Raw genomic sequence first — 21,549 nt, forward strand, 5'->3', positions numbered from 1 at the left:
TGCAGACTGAAATGCCACAGCGGGAAGACTCATGTTTATGTCTTCATGTCCCCCTGTCTCCCTGCCCACGGCACATGAACAAAAGCCTTGATCAGTGGGAAACAGTGTAGGCAGGTGGCCTCTTCTATGAAACATGGCTTCATCAGTGGCAGAAACAGAGAGGCAGACGTTCTTGCGAGATTCTTCCTCAAATGATAGACATGTGAAGAAAAGTCAGAGGAAATCCAGAAAGATGACTTTTCCCCCTTCTATTCATTTCTTATGAAGTTCAAGGGTCACTAAATAAAGTCATGGTAAGTGAAAAAACTCAAGAGTAAATAAATGTTCAAGAGTAAGTCGGATGGCTGTCAAATACAGGAAAATGGCAGAATTAGCCATTATTCATCTGTCAGTGTAGGGTCCTAAAAATAAGTTTGCAAAATTGAATTTCATTAAAATTTGTTAAACACAGTGTTTCATGCCAGATTTCATATTTAGTGTTGTACATGACCTGGAATGTGTGGATTTAAAGTCTGAGCTATATAACAAAGTCAGTTATATGGAGGCATGGAACACTTCACAGAGAACCCTGAAATGGAAGCTGCATGAGAAAGCATGGATAAATGAGAAGTACAAAGTGGACCTGGTGCCAAGAGAGGATTGGTTCAGGTACCAGAAAAACCAGAACAGAGCTAGCAGCATACAAGGTGGGATTCAAGATACAGAATAACCAGAACAGAGCTAGCAGCATCCAAGGTGGGATTCAGGATGCAGTTTAGACATCCTGAACTGCAGCAATGCTAACCCATTAAGGATGCTTCCCTCCTACAAATAACACTAAAGGCCTTTTGATAAGACATATAGAAACCTGTATGTCTGTACTATAAGAGCTTTCTAAAATACATACATATATGAACAAAATTTAAATGGAGTTATTACATAATGGTGGAGACAGTGCCCCAAGTAGACATACTGTGCCAAGAAGTAAAACCTCCAATGCTAGAAATTGGGTTATATCTTATTGAGTCATTGGCTAAAGTCCCACACCACTACCGCCAAACATCGCAGACTACTGCCAACTCTATTGGTTACTTTCCATAACCTGATGATAAGGCTCTGTTGCTGAAGACACAATTTCCTATGTCACTGTACATGGGGAAATTAAGCTGTACCCAACTAGAAGCTTTAGCCCTACTGATGAGCATTTATAGTATTGGAAGATAATTTTTACACACTACTGGAGAAGAAAAACAATCATAAATTTCCAAATACAAGACTTGTGAACTACAACAGCAACCTACCTATAAGACATATTTGTGTAATAGTGGCACAAATGTTATGGGAATAACCAACTATATTTTGATTGGATGTTTAAGGTCTACTCCATGAGATGGAACTTATACATGACAGTCTAAAGTGGTCAAGAACCTAACACTAGATACATCATGAGCCCAACTACTACTATTCTACTGAAGGATCATAACAATAAGATAACTCCTAATGACATACTGCTAAACCCATAGCTCAGAGCATTACTTGGTGTTCACCAGTGAAGCTTCTCCTTGCAGTAGATTGTAAATAACACAGAGACTCACATGTGCACACAGTGAGGAATTTTAGAGCACCCAGTCCTAAATGTGATGTCTTTATCAAACCCTTCCCCACAAGGATCAAGGATCTATGTAAAAGAGGAGGTGGAAAGGCTGTAACCACCAGAGGTGGTGGGGTGACACTGTCTTCGTGACACAACAGCGCTGAGACACCTGTAAACTCACAGAAACTGCGACAGGATGCATACGACCTGCACAGGTTCAAACCAGACTAAATTCCAGCACTGAGCAGGGGAAGATCACCCCTACTCAAGAAGCTATTTGCAACTGATACTTGACAGGAGAGGGGAAACTAGTGCTCTCCACTGGGCAAATCAACCCAGGGCAGCCCCACACCCAGGAGGGTGTCCAAAACAAAATGGACTCCGTGTTTTTTGTGTGCTTTTGGAATTTTTCTCTTTTTTTTTCCTCTTTTTTTTTTTTTTTTTGGTCTTGATTTTCTGTTTTTCAGTTTGTTTTGATTTAGGGTTTTTGTTTATTTCTTTGTCTGTTTAAGAGAGAAAGAGACAACAAATAAACATGAATTTGGGTGAGTAGGGAGGTGGGGATCTGGAAGGATTTGAGGGAAAGGAAAGATCAAAATACACTGTATGAAAAAATATTTTTAAATAAAACATTTAAATATATAGTAAAAGAAGGAGAAAAGAAAGAAAAGGAAGAAGATGCTTCCTTTCCTCAGCAATCCATGTAATTTACTCTTTAGCAGGTGGGTGACTGCAAAACACAGGTCACCCTCCCTATCTTCACCACGAGACGGCCAAGGCCATGATTACAAATGAAAGGATTTAAAAGACAAAAACCCACTCTTCCTTCCCTTCCCTTCCCAACAGCAAAGCAAGCTGCCTAGGGGTGCCCATGGATTGCCACCTGCCCATCTTTTGGACGAAAACATACACCTGCGGACTATTTTAACTTGCTCTCTAGAAACTCAGAACTTTGGATAGAAAGGAGTTTAAACGGACAAAGTGGCTCAGCTGGCAACCCCACCCTCACGCCTACCCCCAACCTCCAACCCACACGTGTGCAGGTCAGGGGACAGTGTGTGCAATCTCGTCTCTCCTTCTACCTTTATGTGAGCTCTGGTGGCTGAACTCAGACTGTCGGGGCTCCATGGCAAGGGCTCTCCCTCCTTCAGCCGGCCATCAGGAAGGGCTGTGTCTGGACATAGACCTTTCCCCGCACATAACCACTCCACAGAGCTGGACAAACCAGAGTGAACTTTATTTTCTTCCCCTGCCTATAGCCTTACATGGTTCATCATGTTATGACGACACCATCCTATCTGTGGTCACAAGCTAAGAGACCTCTTTGCCACCATGATGAGAGAGACCTACGGAAGTCAAGTTCTATGTCTGCCTGCCTGCCCGAGTTGCCTCTGTGTTTCCTGCACACTGGTGGCCAATGTCCTAGGTGTTCACCCTTGCCAGATGCCTGCGCACAGTGTGGAACACAAAGTCCCTGTCCCTTCCTTCATGGAACATGCTTCCTGTGACAAAGACACATGGGAAATACCTAACTCCTCATTACAGTATGAATTCAGTCAAGGGAACTTGCCACAGAGAACTACAACATGCCTGCATGTGAGTGAACATTGCAATGGTTTCACCTCTGCGGCCTCAGAGACCAGTCTCCTAGAACAAGGGACACCCGAGAAAGAGTGGGACATGCACAGGAAAGGGGGTCAAGCTAGCTAGGATAGCAAGCAAGTAAGGGAAGGACCTCAGCTTCCTCTACTCTGACGGAAAGACATTTGCTTCCTTCCTCAGCAAGGACACTGAGTGAAGGAAGGTAGTAACATAAACGAAATTCAAAGACTCACAGGTCTGTGCCAGCTACCCAGCACAACAGTATTAACAAAGCGACTTTGTTCCATTTAAATTTAATTCCCGGCTGGTGTGGTGACACACACCTCTGGGCTAAATCCTCTGGGCCCGAGGCTGGAAATCACAAGTTCAAGGCCAGCCTGAGCTAGGTGGTGAGCTCCTATCCCCAGAACTAAAAGCAAATGCCAATGATAATAATGAATAAAAGAGAAATTATATTTAACTACTTACAAACATCTTTTTCAGACAGTGTGAATGTACTTTGAAAGCCATCTAGATAATTTATTGTTACTTCATGGGCACCAGGTGAAAGAGCTGGAGTTTTAAAGTTTGTTGTCTCTAATCGGTGGCAAGAACGGAAACTGTAATGAAAGAAACAGAACTTTAAAAAGCAGATAAAAATAGTTCCACGCTCACAAAAACCTGATTAATGTTAGAAGCACTCGAAAATACCCTACACTTTTGAGTTAGGTTGGGGTGTATGTACTATATGCAAAGACAAAACAAAGAGCTGTTAGCGGTGACAGGAGGAAGGCTGACCGAACAGCCAGAAAGTACAGAGCGAGCAGGTGTGGACCTTTGAGGAGCCTCCAGGTTTTCACACTGGTCAAATCCCACCTCATCCTTGCCAGAGAGGCTCGGCTCCACAGCACTGGTCTCTTCAGCTCAGAACATGAAGGGACATCACCCAGTGCCTCACTGTGGAGGCAGGGCTCAGCAGGGGCTGATGGGAGAAGTGAGACTGGACAAGTGGCCCCTGTGTGCACGCCCTCTCTTCTTACCCACCAGACTCGGGCTTTCTTTCAACAAAACTCCATCATTTGGTTTTGAAAGGCTTCCAGGTCCCTCTGAACTTTAGAGTCTCACAGATAAAACACTATGTTCCTTTCTTGTTTCACGGTCCTTTGTATGTCTATGGACCATATTTACATTTTTAGTTTTACTAATAAGAACTTTCCAGGCCTCTTGCACACCAGCCCTGACCCAGCACCAATCACAACCCTCTCTCCTCATTTGCTTAGGATTGTGGACTTGGCGCTCCAGGCTCACTTCCTTAACCTTATGACCTGAAACCACTAGAATTCTCCAAATCATTTCATTAGTTCACCCTGGCTACAAAGTCTCCCTCTCTTTCTGCAGAGGAAGTTGCGCCTGTGTCTTCTAACACACTTCATGGTGTCTACTCCCTTGGAAGTCACGTTGCACTTCAGCCAGCAAGCAGCTCACAGTACTGCTATTAGCTCTTGTGAGCCTCTGCTTAGCAGGACCTAAGTTTCTTGCCAGTGTGCCACAGCCAGCGTTCATACCGTTTACCCAGAGTTCCGGGATCTCCTTCCCTAGACTTACTTTAAGACTGTCCTCTGCCCCTCTGAAAACAAGGAGTGACTACGTGACTTTATGTGGCTAGAAGAATCTGAGCCAAAGTCACAGTTACCCACTTCAGGAAGAGAGCTCTAAAAGCCAGCACAGACTATGTCCCTTCTCTTCTCTTTCCAGTGACCTCGTAGTGAAAAGAGGCTCAGGGTAGAAATCCTAGCTGACATAGAGCAAGAGCCAGCCCTCAATTTTCATAAGCAAAGCAAAGTTCTGAAGGCCGTTTCTGCAGCACAGCCACATTTGCTTTAACTGACAAGTCATTTCAATGCCTGCAATAATGCTCAGTAAATGTACACCAAAGGGGAATATCTCACTGTGTTTGTACCAGGACCAATTGTTAGCAAACAGAGACTAGGGTATAAGCTTGCTGAAACTCGTGAGGGCTTTGCTAAGCAGTTCATGGTCCTTTTGGGATTACAGAAAAGCAAAAGACACTGTGTAGGCCTCCACTCTGGGAAGCACTGTGTAGAGCCCAGCCAAGATTATTTGAGCTAGAAGGTTATCTTGAGAGCCTTTCCCTATGTCCGGAGGCCCGTTTCATCCTCCTCCTTAATAACATGGCCCCACTGCTTGGTGGACATTGCCACCCAGCTAGAAAAACTTATCTCCAAGTTTCTAGAGGAGCCAGACTTATTAGCCATGTGACTAGATCTGACCAGTGTCAATCCAGGTGTTTTGTGGGACTTCATATAAGTCTTTTAAACAGAAAGTCATCTTTCTCTTTCCCGCTTGCCTGTTCAAGTGCAGACCTGAGAGGTGCTTCTCATGTCTTGCCCTGAACCAGGAGAAAACCAGGCAAAAGGTGGCCAAGAAGCCTGATGATGAAGATGGGCCCATTGACAACTGTGCCAGGCCTGAACTGCCCACGGCCAACCACTTCCCTGAGAGCCAATGCCTGTGTGTGGAGCTGCTGTTGCTGGCAATTACTAAGAGACACAGACTTCAGCCTGAGAAAGGCAGACGCTGGCTTGGAGCAGACCTGTAAATCCCCCTGAGCAGATCAGTACACTTTGGGTGGTGCTCCACCTCTACTCTGCAGACAACGGAAGAAAAACACTTTCGGTAATAAGAATGAGTTTCCATCTGGACTACTGTAAGACTTAGAATTCTTAAGAAAAAGAAGATTGAGTGAAAACGTCCTTTAAAAATCCAGGAACAAAACCGTGGCACTCTAAAATAACCAGGAAAACTCTGGGTTATGGCTTGGGATGAACCCCCAGATTCCTTTACCTGTCTACAATGCAAACTTCTTTCACAGCTCCAGGGCTGAGCCCGGGGGGTGCTGTCCACACACAGTCCCACGCTTGCATATTGTTGGTTGTGCATTTAAAATCTTGAGGTGACCCTAAAGAAGAAAAGACAACATGGACATATGCAATACGGAGAGTGCAAGGTGACTCCAGGGCACTTGGAGGGTCAGGGCCCCAGTGCTGGGCCTACAGGGGGCCACACCCTCTATGAAGAACGGACCTCAGTCATCAGATACTACTCTATGGCTGTTTCCTAACTTTCTGTGTTTTCTTTTTAATTTCTTAAGATTATAATACAACCACATCACTGCCCCCTCTCCGTTCCTCCCTTTAAACCTTCCCATGTATACCCCCTTGGTCCCCTTTCAAATACATGGCCTCTCTCTCTTCAACTGTTGTTAAATATATGTAGAGTGTGTGTGTGTGTGTGTGTGTGTGTGTGTATTCCTTAATACTTAAATACAACCTGCTCAGTCCATATAATGTTACTTTTATGTACACTTTCAGGGCTGACCATTTGCTACTAGTTAACTAACTGGTATGTTCTTCCCTGGGTAAAACTTTTTGTCCCATGCACACATATCTTGGCAGCAAACAACAGCTTACACCCACCCAACAAGAGGGAAATCATGCCTGCCAATGGAAATCGAATCAGCTACCGGGGGCTACCAAGATCATGGGTTTTGCAGGGCAATCTACAACCACTTTCACTAAACCAGCACAATCCCTGCCCTCGTGCCTCATCAAGCAAACTTCTCTTTGAAACAGATGGAGACCATTACAGAAATTGCAACCAGTCAAAATGAAGCACTGTAGAGACCAGTGCCTGCTGGGATATCTACAGCACAAATCTGGAACCTGAGGCTCAGGGATCATTGCAGGAAAGGGAGTGGAAAGACTGTAAAAGCCGGAAGAACTGGGGGTTTGCTGTGTGGCTGTGTCTCTCGGAAATGCCAGAGAGTATACCCGTGAGTTCTCACCATCATGGCTGCCTAAGCATGAACTGTACAAGGGAAAGTACTAACACATATGTTAACCTGAGAGAGGAGAAGCTGAGGAGACCTCACCCCTAGACAAAGAACTGCAGTCAACTAGAGGTGCATGTGTTTGTGTGAGTGTGTGAGAGTGAGGGGAAGGAATATGTTTTGTTTTTTAAATGAAAAGGTAACTAATAAAAGCCAACTGTGAAGTAGTGGGGTAGCAGCAATGACATTAGACTACCAGCAAACAGTTCACTTCCAAGGAAAAAAAGAATTCCAGACAGACTCGAGGTCTGTCCCATTCTACACACCCTCCTGGCTGGAACTGCCCCTCCATGAACCTAGTATCAATCTTTTTATTATTGTAAAGCCCGTTACATTCAGACACGATGAACTCACGTCAACCTATAGAGAATATTCTTGTGCATGTGGCTTAAACAATGGGGAGAAAACAACAACTCAGAAGATTACAGTCCTAAGAGTCTCTACCCACACCAAAGGATGGCACTGCATGATGGAATGCATGAGCATGGGCAGGAGAAGAACACAATAAAAAGTCATGCTGGAATGAAGCTGGAAAGAAAGCGAGAGCACATAGAAAATGGGAAAGGGTAGGAAAAAAGGGAAAGGGGGAGGATGGGAAAGGGGAGGAAAGAGAAATGGATGGAAAGGGGAACAAGAAAAAGGGAAGGGGAAAGAAAGGAGGAAGGGGAAACTGTAAAAATTATCTTATACCCCATAATGTCTTTGAAAAAGTTTATTATCTTTATGAATTACAGGCATGACACTCACCATTGCCATAAACTTTAAATTTATATAAGACAAAAAACAACAAACAAATAAAACCCAGAAACGCTCGCATTGAAACCAACAGTTATAATAATCGAGTTACTTGCTCAATAATCTTGGGAAAAGAGATCTGCTTCATTGTGTAAATACTATAAAAATAAAGCCAGTGGGCAGAAGGATAACATCCCTCACAGAAATAAGTCAGGCATTGTATGCATAAACATTCTTTAACGTTTTAAAATAAGACACAAGAAACACATAAAAGGATTTTCAGATCCATCCAGAAAACTTTCTTAAAAGACAACGCGTGAGACAGAAAGCAGCCCTGCTGGCTGGGTGGGGTGGGAAGGGCTGGCTACCAGACACAGTGGGCCTTCTCTATGCTCTGGATCACAGCCACATCTTGAGGGTGCCTGTGGTTAGCAACTGCACATTGTCAGAGCTCAGAGAACCATATCCTGAAAGAATGGATATCATTGTATGAAAATTATGATTTATTATTTGTGTAGGGTCAAAGACTATTTTGATTTCCCTTTAATAAAGGAGCTTTTAAAAAAAGAAACTAAAATATATATATATATATATATATATATATATATATATATAAATTGCAGAGAAATGGATTTCAAGCAGTAAAACCCTGAAGAGGTCAGCAGAGAAACAGGCCTACTTTATAGTTGAAAGTAAACCCGCCTGCTCATCTGCTATGAGGATTACTTACCCCTCTCCAGACTATTTGCTTGCATGGCCAGATGCAGAAGAGTAAGTGCTGACAGAAGCCCTGGCAAGTTTGGAGTCATCCTCATTCTTTTATTGTCCACCATCCAGGATGGCTGTCTCCACCATGAGTAAACATCCATCGTCTGTGCTATGCTGTCACTCCTAGAGCGAGAGAGGAGGAAAACAGATGCTTTTCAATGGCCCGGAAGACACAGGTCACTCTGGGTATCCAAGCCCAGAAGCAGTCATGACACACGCTGAAGCAGGGTGCATGCTCCTGGGTGGAGAAGCACATCCCCACCGCAGCTGTCTGCTCCTCTGGCCCCAGGACATCACAAGCTGCTTGCAGATGCTGCTTTCCAGTGTTCGCCACAGTCAACAGCCCAACAACAGGCTTCCCATTCGAGGTTACACCTAAACACACGCGCACTGACTGATGCTAACATACACTGGGTTCGAGCCCTAGACATACCACGTACTGTGTGGCCCCAAACATTCTCCATGGGACCCTAACCCATCTGTGCCCAGGCACTCCTCTGCAAAGCTTAGGTGCAACTATATTTTCCTACTAAATCATTATGAGAAGCAAGTACTTAGACCCATGCAAAGCAGCTGAAACGTGCAAAGCTTGTGGGCTACATGTTCACAGTGTCTAGTGTGTGGTGGGGGCAAGAGCAACTAGATTTAGTGGCTAAACAGCAACGACCTGGATGGATGATTTAAACCATCCCTGGGTGTACGAAGAAGCAGACAATGAGATAAGAGGTGTAAACTAATGGGTTCCAAGATGTGTTTCCAGCCAAGCGTGATGTGCTCCTATTCCACATCCCAAACAGAAGCCTCCTTCTACAGAATGTACAACGCTGCCCAGGGAGGGCTGGGCAGCTCACACAGACACAGCTGACTCCACACTCAACTCAGCTTTCCGACAATAACTACATTCCTTCCATACCCCACAGCCACGTGTGACAGCCAACTAGTCTTTCCCCTGCCCTGAAACCTTGTCAGACCTAACAGCCTAGCTTTATGCTGTAGAGAAAACCAAGAGCCACAAAACATATCAACAATGTCTAAAATGTGAAAGAGACTCAGGATGAACAGGAAAACAAAAATTACTCCCAGGAGAAACAAAGCCAACATAGAGAACAGCAAAATTCTGAAGACTACATTTTTCTTTAGAGCTGAAGCATATTCTCGTACACATGCACATGTGTGCACTAACACACACACACACACACACACACACACACACACACACACACAGACCAAATTGTCATTTATCCATTCATCCACTGATGGACAATTATGTTGAGTCAACTTTTTGCTATAGTGAATAAAGCAGCAACAAACAGGATGTTGCAAATATTTCATAGTAGGGTACGGAGAGTGCTCTAACCGTACAGAAGTTCACTGAGACTCATGGATCTTGGTGCTGATGAATTTCAGTGTGTGGTGTTTTTATTTGCAAAGCTTTATTATTATTATTACTATTAGAAAGTTAATAAGAGAGGAAAGCAAAAAAAAATAAAAAATAAAACAAACAAACAAACAAAAAAAACCCAAAAAATAAAACTTCACAACGTTTCCTATAAGCAAAGGGGACAGCCATAAAAACAAGAAGGGCATGCCATGAATGGAGTAAATAGAAATGAAAATAGCTCTAAAAAGGTAAGTATATTGGGTGATGTTACATTTTAAAAGATTTAGACGTGTGTGTGTGTGTGTGTGTGTGTGTGTGTGTGTGTTTACATGCAAGGGTTGTCTGAGAATGCCAGAAGAGAGTGTCAGACCTCCAGGAGCTATAGTTATGGGTGGTTTTAAGCTGCACAACAGTGGGTGCTGGGATGGGAATGCAGATCCTCTGCAAGAGGGACAGACCCTGTTAACCAGTGAGTGATCTCCCCCCTCCTTAAAAACAAAACACTGAATAATAATGAAACAACAATAGGAAATAGATACAAGATGGAGACCTGATAAAGAAAAGAGGTGGAGCATCTCAATAAAGCCCACGAGAGAAGACACTCATCACTGTCAGAGAAATGAACACTCTTTTCCTGACTATTGCTTAATACTGTAAAAAACACAAAAAGGAATCTCAGACACTTTACATAATCGTAAGCCAAACACACACGAGATGCAAACACACACTTCTAAAGTGTCCAGTTATTTTCTAGATGAGCAAACAAGTGCCTCGTCAATCCCAGTTGTCACCAAGATATGAAAATGTATTTATGAAAGGCCCACAGTGCCTGCTGAGGTTACAGAATTACACAGCTGTGCAGGAATGGCTTAAATAATCTCAAACCATACCCACCAACTGGCTAAACATATGTTGAAAGAATGCCTCCCCAGCAGCTTATGGTTATTCTAGAAGGGAAACTCAAGTTCCATTGTAATGTCAGGAAGAAGGGATGAGAGGGGCTGGGAGGAGGTGGCCAAGGAAGGGCCCGGGACCAGGTGCTGCCAGACAGGGACTCTAATCTTGGCTCCATTACCAATTAGCAGTGTGACAGAGGGTAGATCACTTAATCCCCAGGCTTCAGCTTCCACCAGTGGAGCCCGGAGGCAAGTTCTGTTTATGGCCCCGGCAGACTTTGAAAGCACAGCTGTAATGCTCCATTCCCGCCAGCAGGAACAGGCAGTGCGGAAGGCTAGGTAACACGCTGTCACAGATCTAGCAGGGGTACACGCCTACTGTGGACTCCAGTGCCTTAGGCTGAGGTGATCCAGCAAAGAGAAAGCAATGTGGCATTGGCAAGGCCCACTCGACTTAAAATGGGCAGGATAATAAGGGATAATAATGGGCAGGACAATGAATTACTCAGAACACTGGGATCAAGTCATCTGGGCACTGTCACAATATGCTAACAACACACTCAACTTCCTTCCGACCTGGACTTTCAAATGAACTCACTGGACTCTGGGGAACTCACCAAGTAGGTCTACAGATACCCCACCAGGGGGAATGAGAGACGGAAATGGAAAAGAGCAAGTAGGGAAGAGGAGGAGAGACGCTGAGGGAAACATTACTCAAAGCTGCACCCCATTCCCAGCACAGATCTCATTCTAGGGTGTACCAGAATGAGAACTCCAAGCCACTGTATCTCTCCATGATTACCACCTGCTTTCTTTCTTGGCAGATTCCTTCCATATCCATTTCTGTAACCTCCTCATGTCCTTTTTACAAAACATGCTCATTGTCACTGCAGGGTCACTATGAGAAGGGCAGCACAGTCACGTCTCGGTCAAAGCAGCACCATGTCTGGCCCATAGGCATAACGACAGGCTCATGTACTGCTCTTATCAGTGGGCCATACGATATTCAGGTGTCGCCCACACAGGGAATAAAGTTAGACACGGGGTGCCTACGCACGCATTGAGGGACCCCGGGCACCCAAGCCAACTGACTGACAGGCTATCACGCGGCTGGTTGACTTACTGGAAAAGCAGTATCTGCCCAACACTTCTGAGAACCCCGGCCCAGTGCTATTCAGCTTGCACATTTGGTCGTGTTAGATGTCCTTCGGTGACAGTGTATCTTTGGTGACTGATGGGATAAACCACAAGGATCATCCCCAAAGGTCTATGAACCAAGGGCAAAGAGGATGGCCTAAATTTTTTTCCCGAGGTTTGAGAGCCTGTGTCATGCTCAATAGGTTCACCTATCACCTCACAGGGACATTATTTTTCCTTTAAGAGGTGACACACACGGACTTCTCCAATCAGTTTTCAAGTTCTAGGTCATAAATAACTATTGGTTTTGACCTAGAAACTTGGAATTGTTAGGTAACTCTTTTGACTAGGGCACTGTGAAAACATTAATAAGATACTCTGGGCATGAGCGTACCGAGGGGCTCCACTGTTTCCATCTTTAATTAGCATTCTGCAAACAATACTGAAATTTAACTTTTGCTATAATTATAAAAATACTGTGAATGAATACTGTAGGATGTTTACTCCCCCCAAAAAACATGTTGGTCTAAAATTTAAAGAGTATTTTTATTTATTCATTGTCCTAATTTATCTCAGTTTCCCAGGAAGTTGCCAGTGTCTTTGAGATTTTTGTTCATCAAGATCTTTCATATCAAGTTAGCTAGTTTTCATTCTGCTGAGGCCTTTCTGTTAATTCAAAAACTTGTCCATTTTGCACTCCAGAACATCAAAACAAGAATGTGTTAAAAATGCTTTAAAGGCTTCGCATGGACCCTCCTACAGCTGGTTTCACATGGTGAGCAAGGCCCTTCTGGATGGCTGACTACGGGCCCCTCCACACCACAGGAGCTCCCTAATGGCAAACTGCAATTGGTCTCAGTGCCTCCTCCCAACCGAGGCTCCCGTCGGCAGTTCATTCCAGTGTCTTCCATATAGTGTCTCTGATTCTTCCTACCTTCTCAGGGGTTATGTCTGCTCACTCACCACTTACCTCAGCCAGGCTGTGAGAGTGACTCAATAAAGACCAATGTATCAATAAAGACCAATGTATCACTACCAAACAAATGAACTTTCACTTACTACAGGAATGAAGCCTTCTGTTATTAAATTACCAGTCAGTAAAGTGTGTGTCACACAAGTATGAGGTGAAGACCTGAGTTCAATTCCCGATATACAAGTGAAAAAAAAAAAAAAACAACTGGGTATGGGGAGGAAGCATTCTTGCGTTCCCAGTGCTGGAAAGGCAAATAACACTGAGACTCCTGGGGCTCACTGCCTGGCCAGCCAGCCCCGCCTCACCTGTGAGCCTCAGGTCCCAGGGAGACACAGACACTATTTCAAAAAGCAAAGTGGACAGTCCCTGAGGACTGTTGACCGCTGCACCTGCGCACATGAATACAGACATAAATTTTTTTAAAAAAGCAAAGAAATAACCAAAGAACAATGGTTGATCCTACAAGCGATCATTACTATGTAATAAAGCATGATAAAAGCTTACATTCCAAACAATCAAGAACAGCCCCACTCCTCAGAACACACTGACTGCTCCTCATCCAACCTGCTAGAACTTCAAGCGTTTCATTCTTTCTGTCACATGTGGATACTTGCGCATATGTAATGAATTACCTCAGAGAAGGGAGCCCAATCCCAACCTGAAGGTCCTTTGCATTTCATACAAAGGTAATTCTGTGCAATGTTTTTGGTGACCCGGTGTTTTGACTGTGGACTGGCAATGGCATGATGCCCACTTGTAGCATCAAGGTGATATTTTAAGTTCCCACGTTTGAAGATTGCAGCTTTCTGATTTGGGGATTACAGATAGTTAACCTGTAACTGTTTTGGTGTTCTACTAATACCAAGAATTATCTCTTTTAAAATCTTATCTAATGCTTGTGTTGTAAAGGTGCCAATTCCTTGACTGTATAGTAAAAATGCCTCTTCAACTGTTTTTCGGTAATTCCCAATGCTTTCTTTTAAATCACTCATTCTGGCTTTTGTTTGTCTCTTAGTAAGCTGGGTATTAATCATTTCCTTCTTTCTGATGTAGAATTATTATGACATGCACAATACCTCTTCATATAGGATGCAAACTGTACCTGTTTCTATCAAGAACATTTAAGACTTTCAGCAATTCAAGCTTTAATCCACATAAAATTGCTCTTGGTATATGGCTAGAATCAACGACTCAGCCCATCACTTGACACATACGCTAAGCACATGTGTTAAATAATCCATTCCTTCCCTGCCGGTTCCCAACCCCAGCCAGGCAGCACTCCTAAGCTTGGTGATTCCTGGCTCTTCTCACTCTTTATTCCCTCCATGGATAGTATCCACTCTTGTGGCCTCGACTACTACTCATACACTAATGACTTCCAAATCTGTTTCACAGAATTGGCCCATGCCCAGCTTCAGACTAACCGGTTACCAGACAAGTGTGAGCTTATATTATCTACATAAATCCATTCAAGTAGGTTCCTGAAGCAATGTGAAAATACTTAGATGCTATATGCCTCGGAGCCCTCAAAAATCCAAAAGGAAACACAGGAAAATTCACTTTCCCCTCTGGATGTGTTCTCTCAGGCCCTGGGCCAATTCATGAATACTCAAGACAGTCACTTCACTCTTGACTCTTCATCCCTCCCACCTGATCATCAATCTGACTCCCAAACACCCCTCATTTTTCCCACCCTCTATTCCTCTATCTCCTTTCCCATGACCTCCATCACTTCGGGCACAGGTAACATAAGCCATTACTTAATTCAGTTCACGTCTCCAGCAAGCACCTCCAGCAATACAGCTTCCTCATAAGACTTGGGGCTTTCCATAGCAGCCATGTCTCCCTCCCATTCTCTCCATCCCGTCCCTTTGAGCTATGGAAAACAGCAGGGGGCTATCCCACCCACAGGACTGACACTACAGCCAAAGTCACAACCTAGTGTCTACACCACAGTCTCCTTCCACCCTCTCCATTCTAGGGGCATTGAGCCTTCTTGCCTCTCAGCTGACCCTCCTATCTCAGGCAAGGCACCACCTGCACTTTAATTTCGTTTTCTGTGCTTATCACAAAACATGGAAATAATAGTCCCCCTCTTTCCACTTTCCTATTGCTTTTGAAACTCTTTGAAGAGAATATTGCCTTATGACACATTTGCACTTAAGAGCACTTCATACCCACTGTGTACTCAAGACTTATTTGACAACTGGAGAAAACTTTCTCAAATGATGTACTTAGTGAGGACTTACTATGGTAACTCTCTTGACTATTCTCCCACTGTTCCTTTATATCCCGAAGAGTGAGGTAAATACCTACATTTAGAAATGAAATGGCAACCTTGGCAACCCTGGCTCAAATAGAGGTTAGTTTCTTTTTTAAATACACAGGTTAAACCCACTCATAACGGCCTGCTGAAATTCGACGGGGAAATGGCTCACTGTGCAATCATTTCATCCACTTCAAATGCTAGCTCTGCCAGGAAGTAAGCAACTCCCGTTTTCAGACAGCATGCACTGCATGCATTCCTGGGTGGCAGGCGCTTGTCTAAGTTCCTTAAATATGGTATTGGGTTTAGTTCTCTTCAGTTCTATGAAGTCGGTGTCACTACCCTCCCTCCTTTCACAGTAAGGCACTGAGGCACAGAGCTTCACACGTCTAAGACGCAGAGCTGGGAAACTTGAACTCAGCACTGCTTACAAATCTCAGTTCTGGAACACTGTACTTAACTGTGAAATCCACAGCAAAACACCCAGAGAACTCAGGAGCCCCGGGCTCCAGCACCTATTCTCGCACTAAAATGTTGGTAGCAGGAACAGGACAAATAGCTGGAATGTTAGGTTTCAGCTCTCAAATGACAGGACTCTGATTCAAGGCTGTCTTCCTTCACATGTCATCAAAAACAAAGGAAACAAACAACTACAGGGACTGTACTCTCAGGACACTCTGCCTGTTTCCCTCAAGCAACTGGCGGCTGTAGACTGTGCTCTCCTTCCACCCCGTTGGGTTGATGCTGTCACCTGCTTCTTGGGACACTTGATAATCATATCCTGATCCGATAGTCTGAGCTGAGGGAACAAAATGGAAAGTAACTGCTATCTTTCTTCATGTTCCCCTTCCAACGCTAAGTATACTTTTGATTAGTTGAGCTCTTAACTGACGTGCCAACTCAAACACGCTCCAAAAGCCAGCCAGACAAAGTGGTTGTGACTAGCTGAAGATAGTTCCGTGATAGCAGCTGACAGCCACCACCTCTGTCTGTTTTATACCAGAGATACAGGGTACCCCACAGCTACGGAGCTTCCAGCTTTTCAGAAGTCTGAGCTGCTGTTCTGTTTTGTCTTTCACAGACTCAGAAAAGAGAGGGAGGCAGAGCAGCTTGCTATCCACAGGGTAGGCCCCTTCACCTGCAGGCTCCGGAAATCTAGCCAGGCTTTCCCCATTCCTGATCAGAAGAAGGGATTTGCTATCTTCTAAAAATAAAAAAACAAACAAAACAAAACAAGAACAACAACAAAAAAAAAACATGTGAAATCTCCTTATTTCAAAATGCTAGTAACTAATTTAGGGGGAAAATACCACAACTGAATACCACTCTTCATGCCAAACAAAACACATTTCCAAAGCAAAACACTCCTTAGGGAGCCAGCTATAAGCCTTAAAATGAAACAAACAAACAAACAAACAAACAAAACTCCACAAACTCAAAAACAAAGCAAACAAACCAATACTTGTTTTAAAAGATAAATTGTTCTAATATTTGTATTTTAATGCACAGATACTGACCTAAATGTGCCTTAATGTTTTGGCTTATTTTAGAGTCATTATCTGATAGCTTTTATGTTCTCTTGGTGTCAAAAAACTCTGCTCCCCCCCCTTTATTTTTAGAACTCAAAATCCAAGGTATCAGTTTAGACTACAAAAAAAGCTTTTCAAAAGAACAGGTGGGGAGGAGGGCTCTCCCTACCTTCAACACAAGAGTGGAACAGAAAAACAAAACAAAAAACAAACAAACAAACAAAACAAAACAAAAAAAAGGAAACCAAACCAACCAAACAAAACCTCAAAGGTTTGGAAATAATTGGCATTTGTTGGAAATATTTCAAAGACAGTCGGTTTGGTCAAGAAGCAGACTGAATTAGCAGTTTGTGAAGAACAGCCAACAAGCAGCCATTTAAGGAAGGAAGGGTTTGCTCATTTTGGCCCCTGGTTTGAGGATCGGGCCAGCAAGGTGGGGAAGGCATGGTGGCAGGAGCCCTAGGCTGCTGGTCACGCTGTTTCCTATCACCAATTAGCATAAAGGTAATACTTTTGTTCTATGCCCATTTTCCTTACTCCAACTTGAATGGACCCCAACGCATGGTGCTACCCTCCTTCAGAAGGTCTTCCCCATCACTTAAGCTTCTCTGGAAACACCCTGGTACTCACACCCAAAGGCTTGCTTCCTGGGTGATTTTAAATTCCACCAAGCTGAGGACCAGGATTAAGCATTGGCATGGCATGGCCCTATACCCCCAGAGACTCATATGCCTGATATTGATCCTGGGTCAGAATACGTGGAAAGTATTGAGAAAGGATTCTGGAAGAGAGGATGGGTCACAGTGGCCAGCTGCACCCCTGACTTGACAATCTGTTAGTCCAACAAAAACTTAATACTCTTAAGTGTTCTCATCCCATCTCTCCACAGGGCCAAGCTAGTCCCTATGTATGGTTCCCACTGAGCCTAAGGATTGTGGGTAAGTAAGCTCTAAGAATCTCCACTCACATCTGGACAGCTTTCCAGATACCCCAGTCTCAAGAATCTCCACTCACATCTGGACAGCTTGCTGGATACCCCAGTCTCAAGGTGCTTTATATAAAGAACATGGTAGAATGAGCAAAAGGGGCACCTTTTAAGGATATCACATTTACTCTCCACTTGCTGGCACAGTGGTCTGCAGAAATAAGACAAATGTCCAGAGTCAGGCTGGCAGAGTCCCTCGCAGCCCTCACTTACTGCAATGATCCCAGCCAATTCCCCAAACTGCACGAAGTCAGCCTTATCATGCCAGAATCTTCCATGGCTCTCCCTGGCCTTGAGGAGGTCCCAATCTGAACATGGCACAAGTTTTTTTGCCATCTCCTGCCAGCTTCGCCCTTGAACCCCATGTTTGTTCCACCCCTTCTTCCACGGCCATGGCTCAAGTCCAGTAAGTGTGCATGGCTCTGCCTTCTCTATTATTGCTCCAGATATCCCTCCCAAATCTTCTTTTTCCTCCTTCTCTTTAACAAACAATAACTTGTCCATCAGATCCCAGCTCATAACCCCAAGTGCAAACCTCCCATGTACCTGCAGCTTACTTAACACGCACGCCTCTCGTGGTAGACAGAAATAGCTCAGGAAACTATCTTGCTCAGCAAACTGGATACAACGTTTTCCCCCTTAAGGAAAATCTCATGCAACAAATATGACAGTTTGAATATACAAAAACACCTTTGGATGGCCAAAGAATAAAAGTTGCCAAAGCAAGATAACTATCTTCAACAGGAGTAAAAATACACAATTCAAACACTAAGAGGTATCAATGGACAATAAATGGTGGATGTGATGTGATGTGCAGTCCCACAATGGTTTAGGGTTAGTGAGAATGCCAGCCACCACTGGGCAATGTAGAGAAGCTAGACCTCAACTGTAATTCTCACTGTCATGGGCACCCTCACAGTGCTTGGGGAGGGGGGAAAGTCTTTCACCTATTACTTGATGAGGAAACAAAGGGGTTAAGTGACTTGCTCAGTCTTTTGACCTGTAAAGAACAAAGCCAGAAATGGAACCCAGTTCTGACCATGACTCCAAGGTCTGAGTCATGTTATGATGCAATTTTACATGACGATGCTGATGCTGATGATGGTGACAATGACAAACCAATCTGATAAAGCACTTATTGAGCATTAACTATTTGCTCAGTCAGTGCCAGGCATGGTGCCAGCAGCAAAGAGGCATGAGGAGGCCAGTCTGGTCTACATAGAGAGTTCTTGGATATCCAGGACTATGTAGATAGACACTGTCTCAAAAAACAAACAAACCAACAACAACAACAAAAAACGACAAAACAACCAACCAACTGACCGACAAAACCCACTTCTATGAACTGTTTTGCAAGAAATGTTAGGTAAGACTGCAAGAAAGATGTTCACTGAACACCAGGGTGCCTGTGACTTTGAGGCCCAAAGCACTCTGCCCACCTCTTGCCGCATCCTTACAAATTTCTTAAGAACTTAGGTTAATGTAAGCAAAACCTACATTCACTTTTAAATTGATCCTGACTTTCCCCCAGGTGTTCTATATAGCTCCCATCTGCCCTCTCTCCAGATGTAAGTACAATTTGTTCCCTGCAAGTCTCAAGATATTTTCAGCTTACACATAAAACAGATGCTTGATTCACAGCCCCTGAGTTTTTCTTCCTTAATCTTCCCCCTATCAAAAATGGTACAGACACTTCCCCAAAAAAATGGCTTGCCAAAAATGATAGGCTTGCAAACAACCATGGTGGTTCTGGTTCGTGCCTATAATCTCAGCACCTGGGAGGCCAAGAGAGGAGGATCACCTTAGGGAGCACAGTTCAATGAAGGCTACCCAACAAGAATCCTGTCTCAACAAAGCAAACAAAAGCACCCTAGCAGCTCTTGAGTCACCCCTTCCTGCACAGCAGCCTCCACCACCCCCACACGACTGGCAGCTACAGCTTCATAATTTCTGAAACCAAACACTGCCCGCTATCCTCTACCCTCGCTGCTAACCCCTGAGTCAGGCACGCCAGCCTCTTGCCTGCACTGCTGTCAGTCAGCGAAGGGTCTCCTCTCCGTCCCTGCTCCCCACACACCCATTCTGCACAGAGCAGGCGCGGTCACCATCCCCAAGTACCCATCAGACCCTGTCACTGTGGATTTAAAACTGGGGCCAATGCTTACACACACACTCTTCTTTCTCTCCCATGACCCTGAGGGGCCCTATTCCCCTTTCAGACATGCTTCTCTCATTTCAGCCACCTCCTGTTCATCATATTCACCAGGCCTAGACCCCCTCAAGAACGCGTACATTATTCCTGCTACACGGAACATCCTTCCCTGGACCTCTCCGGAGGTGCTATGAATCAGCCAGGTTTTGCATTAGAACTCACTCGCTCAGCAAGTCCCCTCCCATCACCCAGGGAAAGAAGAAGGGTACCTAGCGTCCTCCCACAGGTCCTGCCGCCCACGCTCCTCACCCTACATCACCGTGGCCGGCTTCCTATTCTTGGAGCACTCATCTATATCTGGACATGTAATTCCTGTTTACTGCCTGGGGCTCCCCAAGAGGCAGGTAAGCTTCACAAAGTAAGACTCGCCCCTCTCCCTCAGTGCTGTAGCCCCCTGCAGGTATAAAAATTGCCAAACACGCAGAAAGGTGTGGAGGAAATATGCCAAACAGAAGGAACAGTGTGCATAATTGTGTATCGTGGAGGATGATTAATTTAAGTTATATATTTTTTTAAATCTATTACAAAAAAAAACCATATAAGTATATTTCAGCCACAGCTTAACACACCTGGAGGCACAAATACTAAATATTGACCATTGCTGTGATGAAACGCCATGGCCAAGGGCAACCGGGAGAGGAACGGCTTCATTCCACTCACAGTTCCATGTAACAGTTCATCATCAAAAGCAGTGAAGGCAGCAACTTACCCAGGGCAGGGTCTCGGAGGCAGAAGCTGATGCAGAAGGCCATGGAAGGTGCTGCTTACTAGCTTGCTACCCCTGGCCTGCTCAGCCTGCCTTCTTATAGAACCCAGGACCACCCTGCCCTGGGGCGGCACCGCCCACAGTGGGCAGGTCCCTCCCCATTGGTCACTAATTAATTACACCTGGATCTTATAAAGGCATTTTCTGTCAACTAGGCTCCTTCCTCTCTGATAACTCCAGTTTGTGTCAAGCTGACATGAAACTAGCCAGTACACTGTCTAAATATGCACAGAAATCAATCTAGCATATATAAGGCAGTATCACGTGCAGTTACCCTAAGGTTAAGACTAAAACTTTAAAAGAATTAGTCTCCAAGCTTTCTAATTTTTATAAAGTATTTTACCTGAGTAATTTTAAAAGATATTTCGACTTTTTTTTTTTGGGGGGGGGGAGAAACAGAGTCTCTCTAGGTAGCCCTGGCCAGCCTAGAACTCACTATGCAAACCAAACTCACAGGATCCACTAATCTTCCTGCCTGCCTCCACCTCCCAAGTACTGTCATTAATAGGGTGTCTATTATACTCTAAATATAGTTCAAACTCTACAAATATACAGACATAGAATAAAAACAACTCCCAGGAGAGAAATGGGACATAATAAATAAATAAGTATTTTTTCTGATTACTTAATTATAGAACAAAATGATACAAACTATACCAAAAGTCTTTAGGTGTCTGACTCGGGAAAGACTCTGAAAGTCACTGGAAGCTGTGGTTTGATGGCTAGTGTCCGCCAGGGGTCCACTGTGACTGGCTGCAAGGCCTTGGGGCTGCTGGTATTAGAAGATGGATCTTTGAGAGGTGAAATTTAGTGGCGAGTCTGTGGGTCATTTTAGGT

At 44.3% G+C, this 21,549-nt stretch overlaps 1 protein-coding gene across 1 annotated transcript in view; it reads right to left on the reverse strand.

The window, feature by feature from the left end:
- The window catches only part of Lifr (LIF receptor subunit alpha), a 63,181-nt gene that overhangs the window by 32,016 nt on the left and 9,616 nt on the right, over nt 1-21,549 (reverse strand). The window contains exons 2-4 of the mRNA XM_021652075.2: nt 8,530-8,690; nt 6,020-6,134; nt 3,644-3,774 (exon numbers count right to left, since the gene is read on the reverse strand). Coding sequence (XP_021507750.1) covers nt 3,644-3,774; nt 6,020-6,134; nt 8,530-8,668 — 385 coding nt within the window. The 5' untranslated portion in view covers nt 8,669-8,690. The remainder of the gene's footprint in view (nt 1-3,643; nt 3,775-6,019; nt 6,135-8,529; nt 8,691-21,549) is intronic.

This window comes from Meriones unguiculatus, chromosome 3 (assembly GCF_030254825.1).
Source record: "Meriones unguiculatus strain TT.TT164.6M chromosome 3, Bangor_MerUng_6.1, whole genome shotgun sequence".
Lineage (NCBI taxonomy): Eukaryota > Metazoa > Chordata > Mammalia > Rodentia > Muridae > Meriones > Meriones unguiculatus.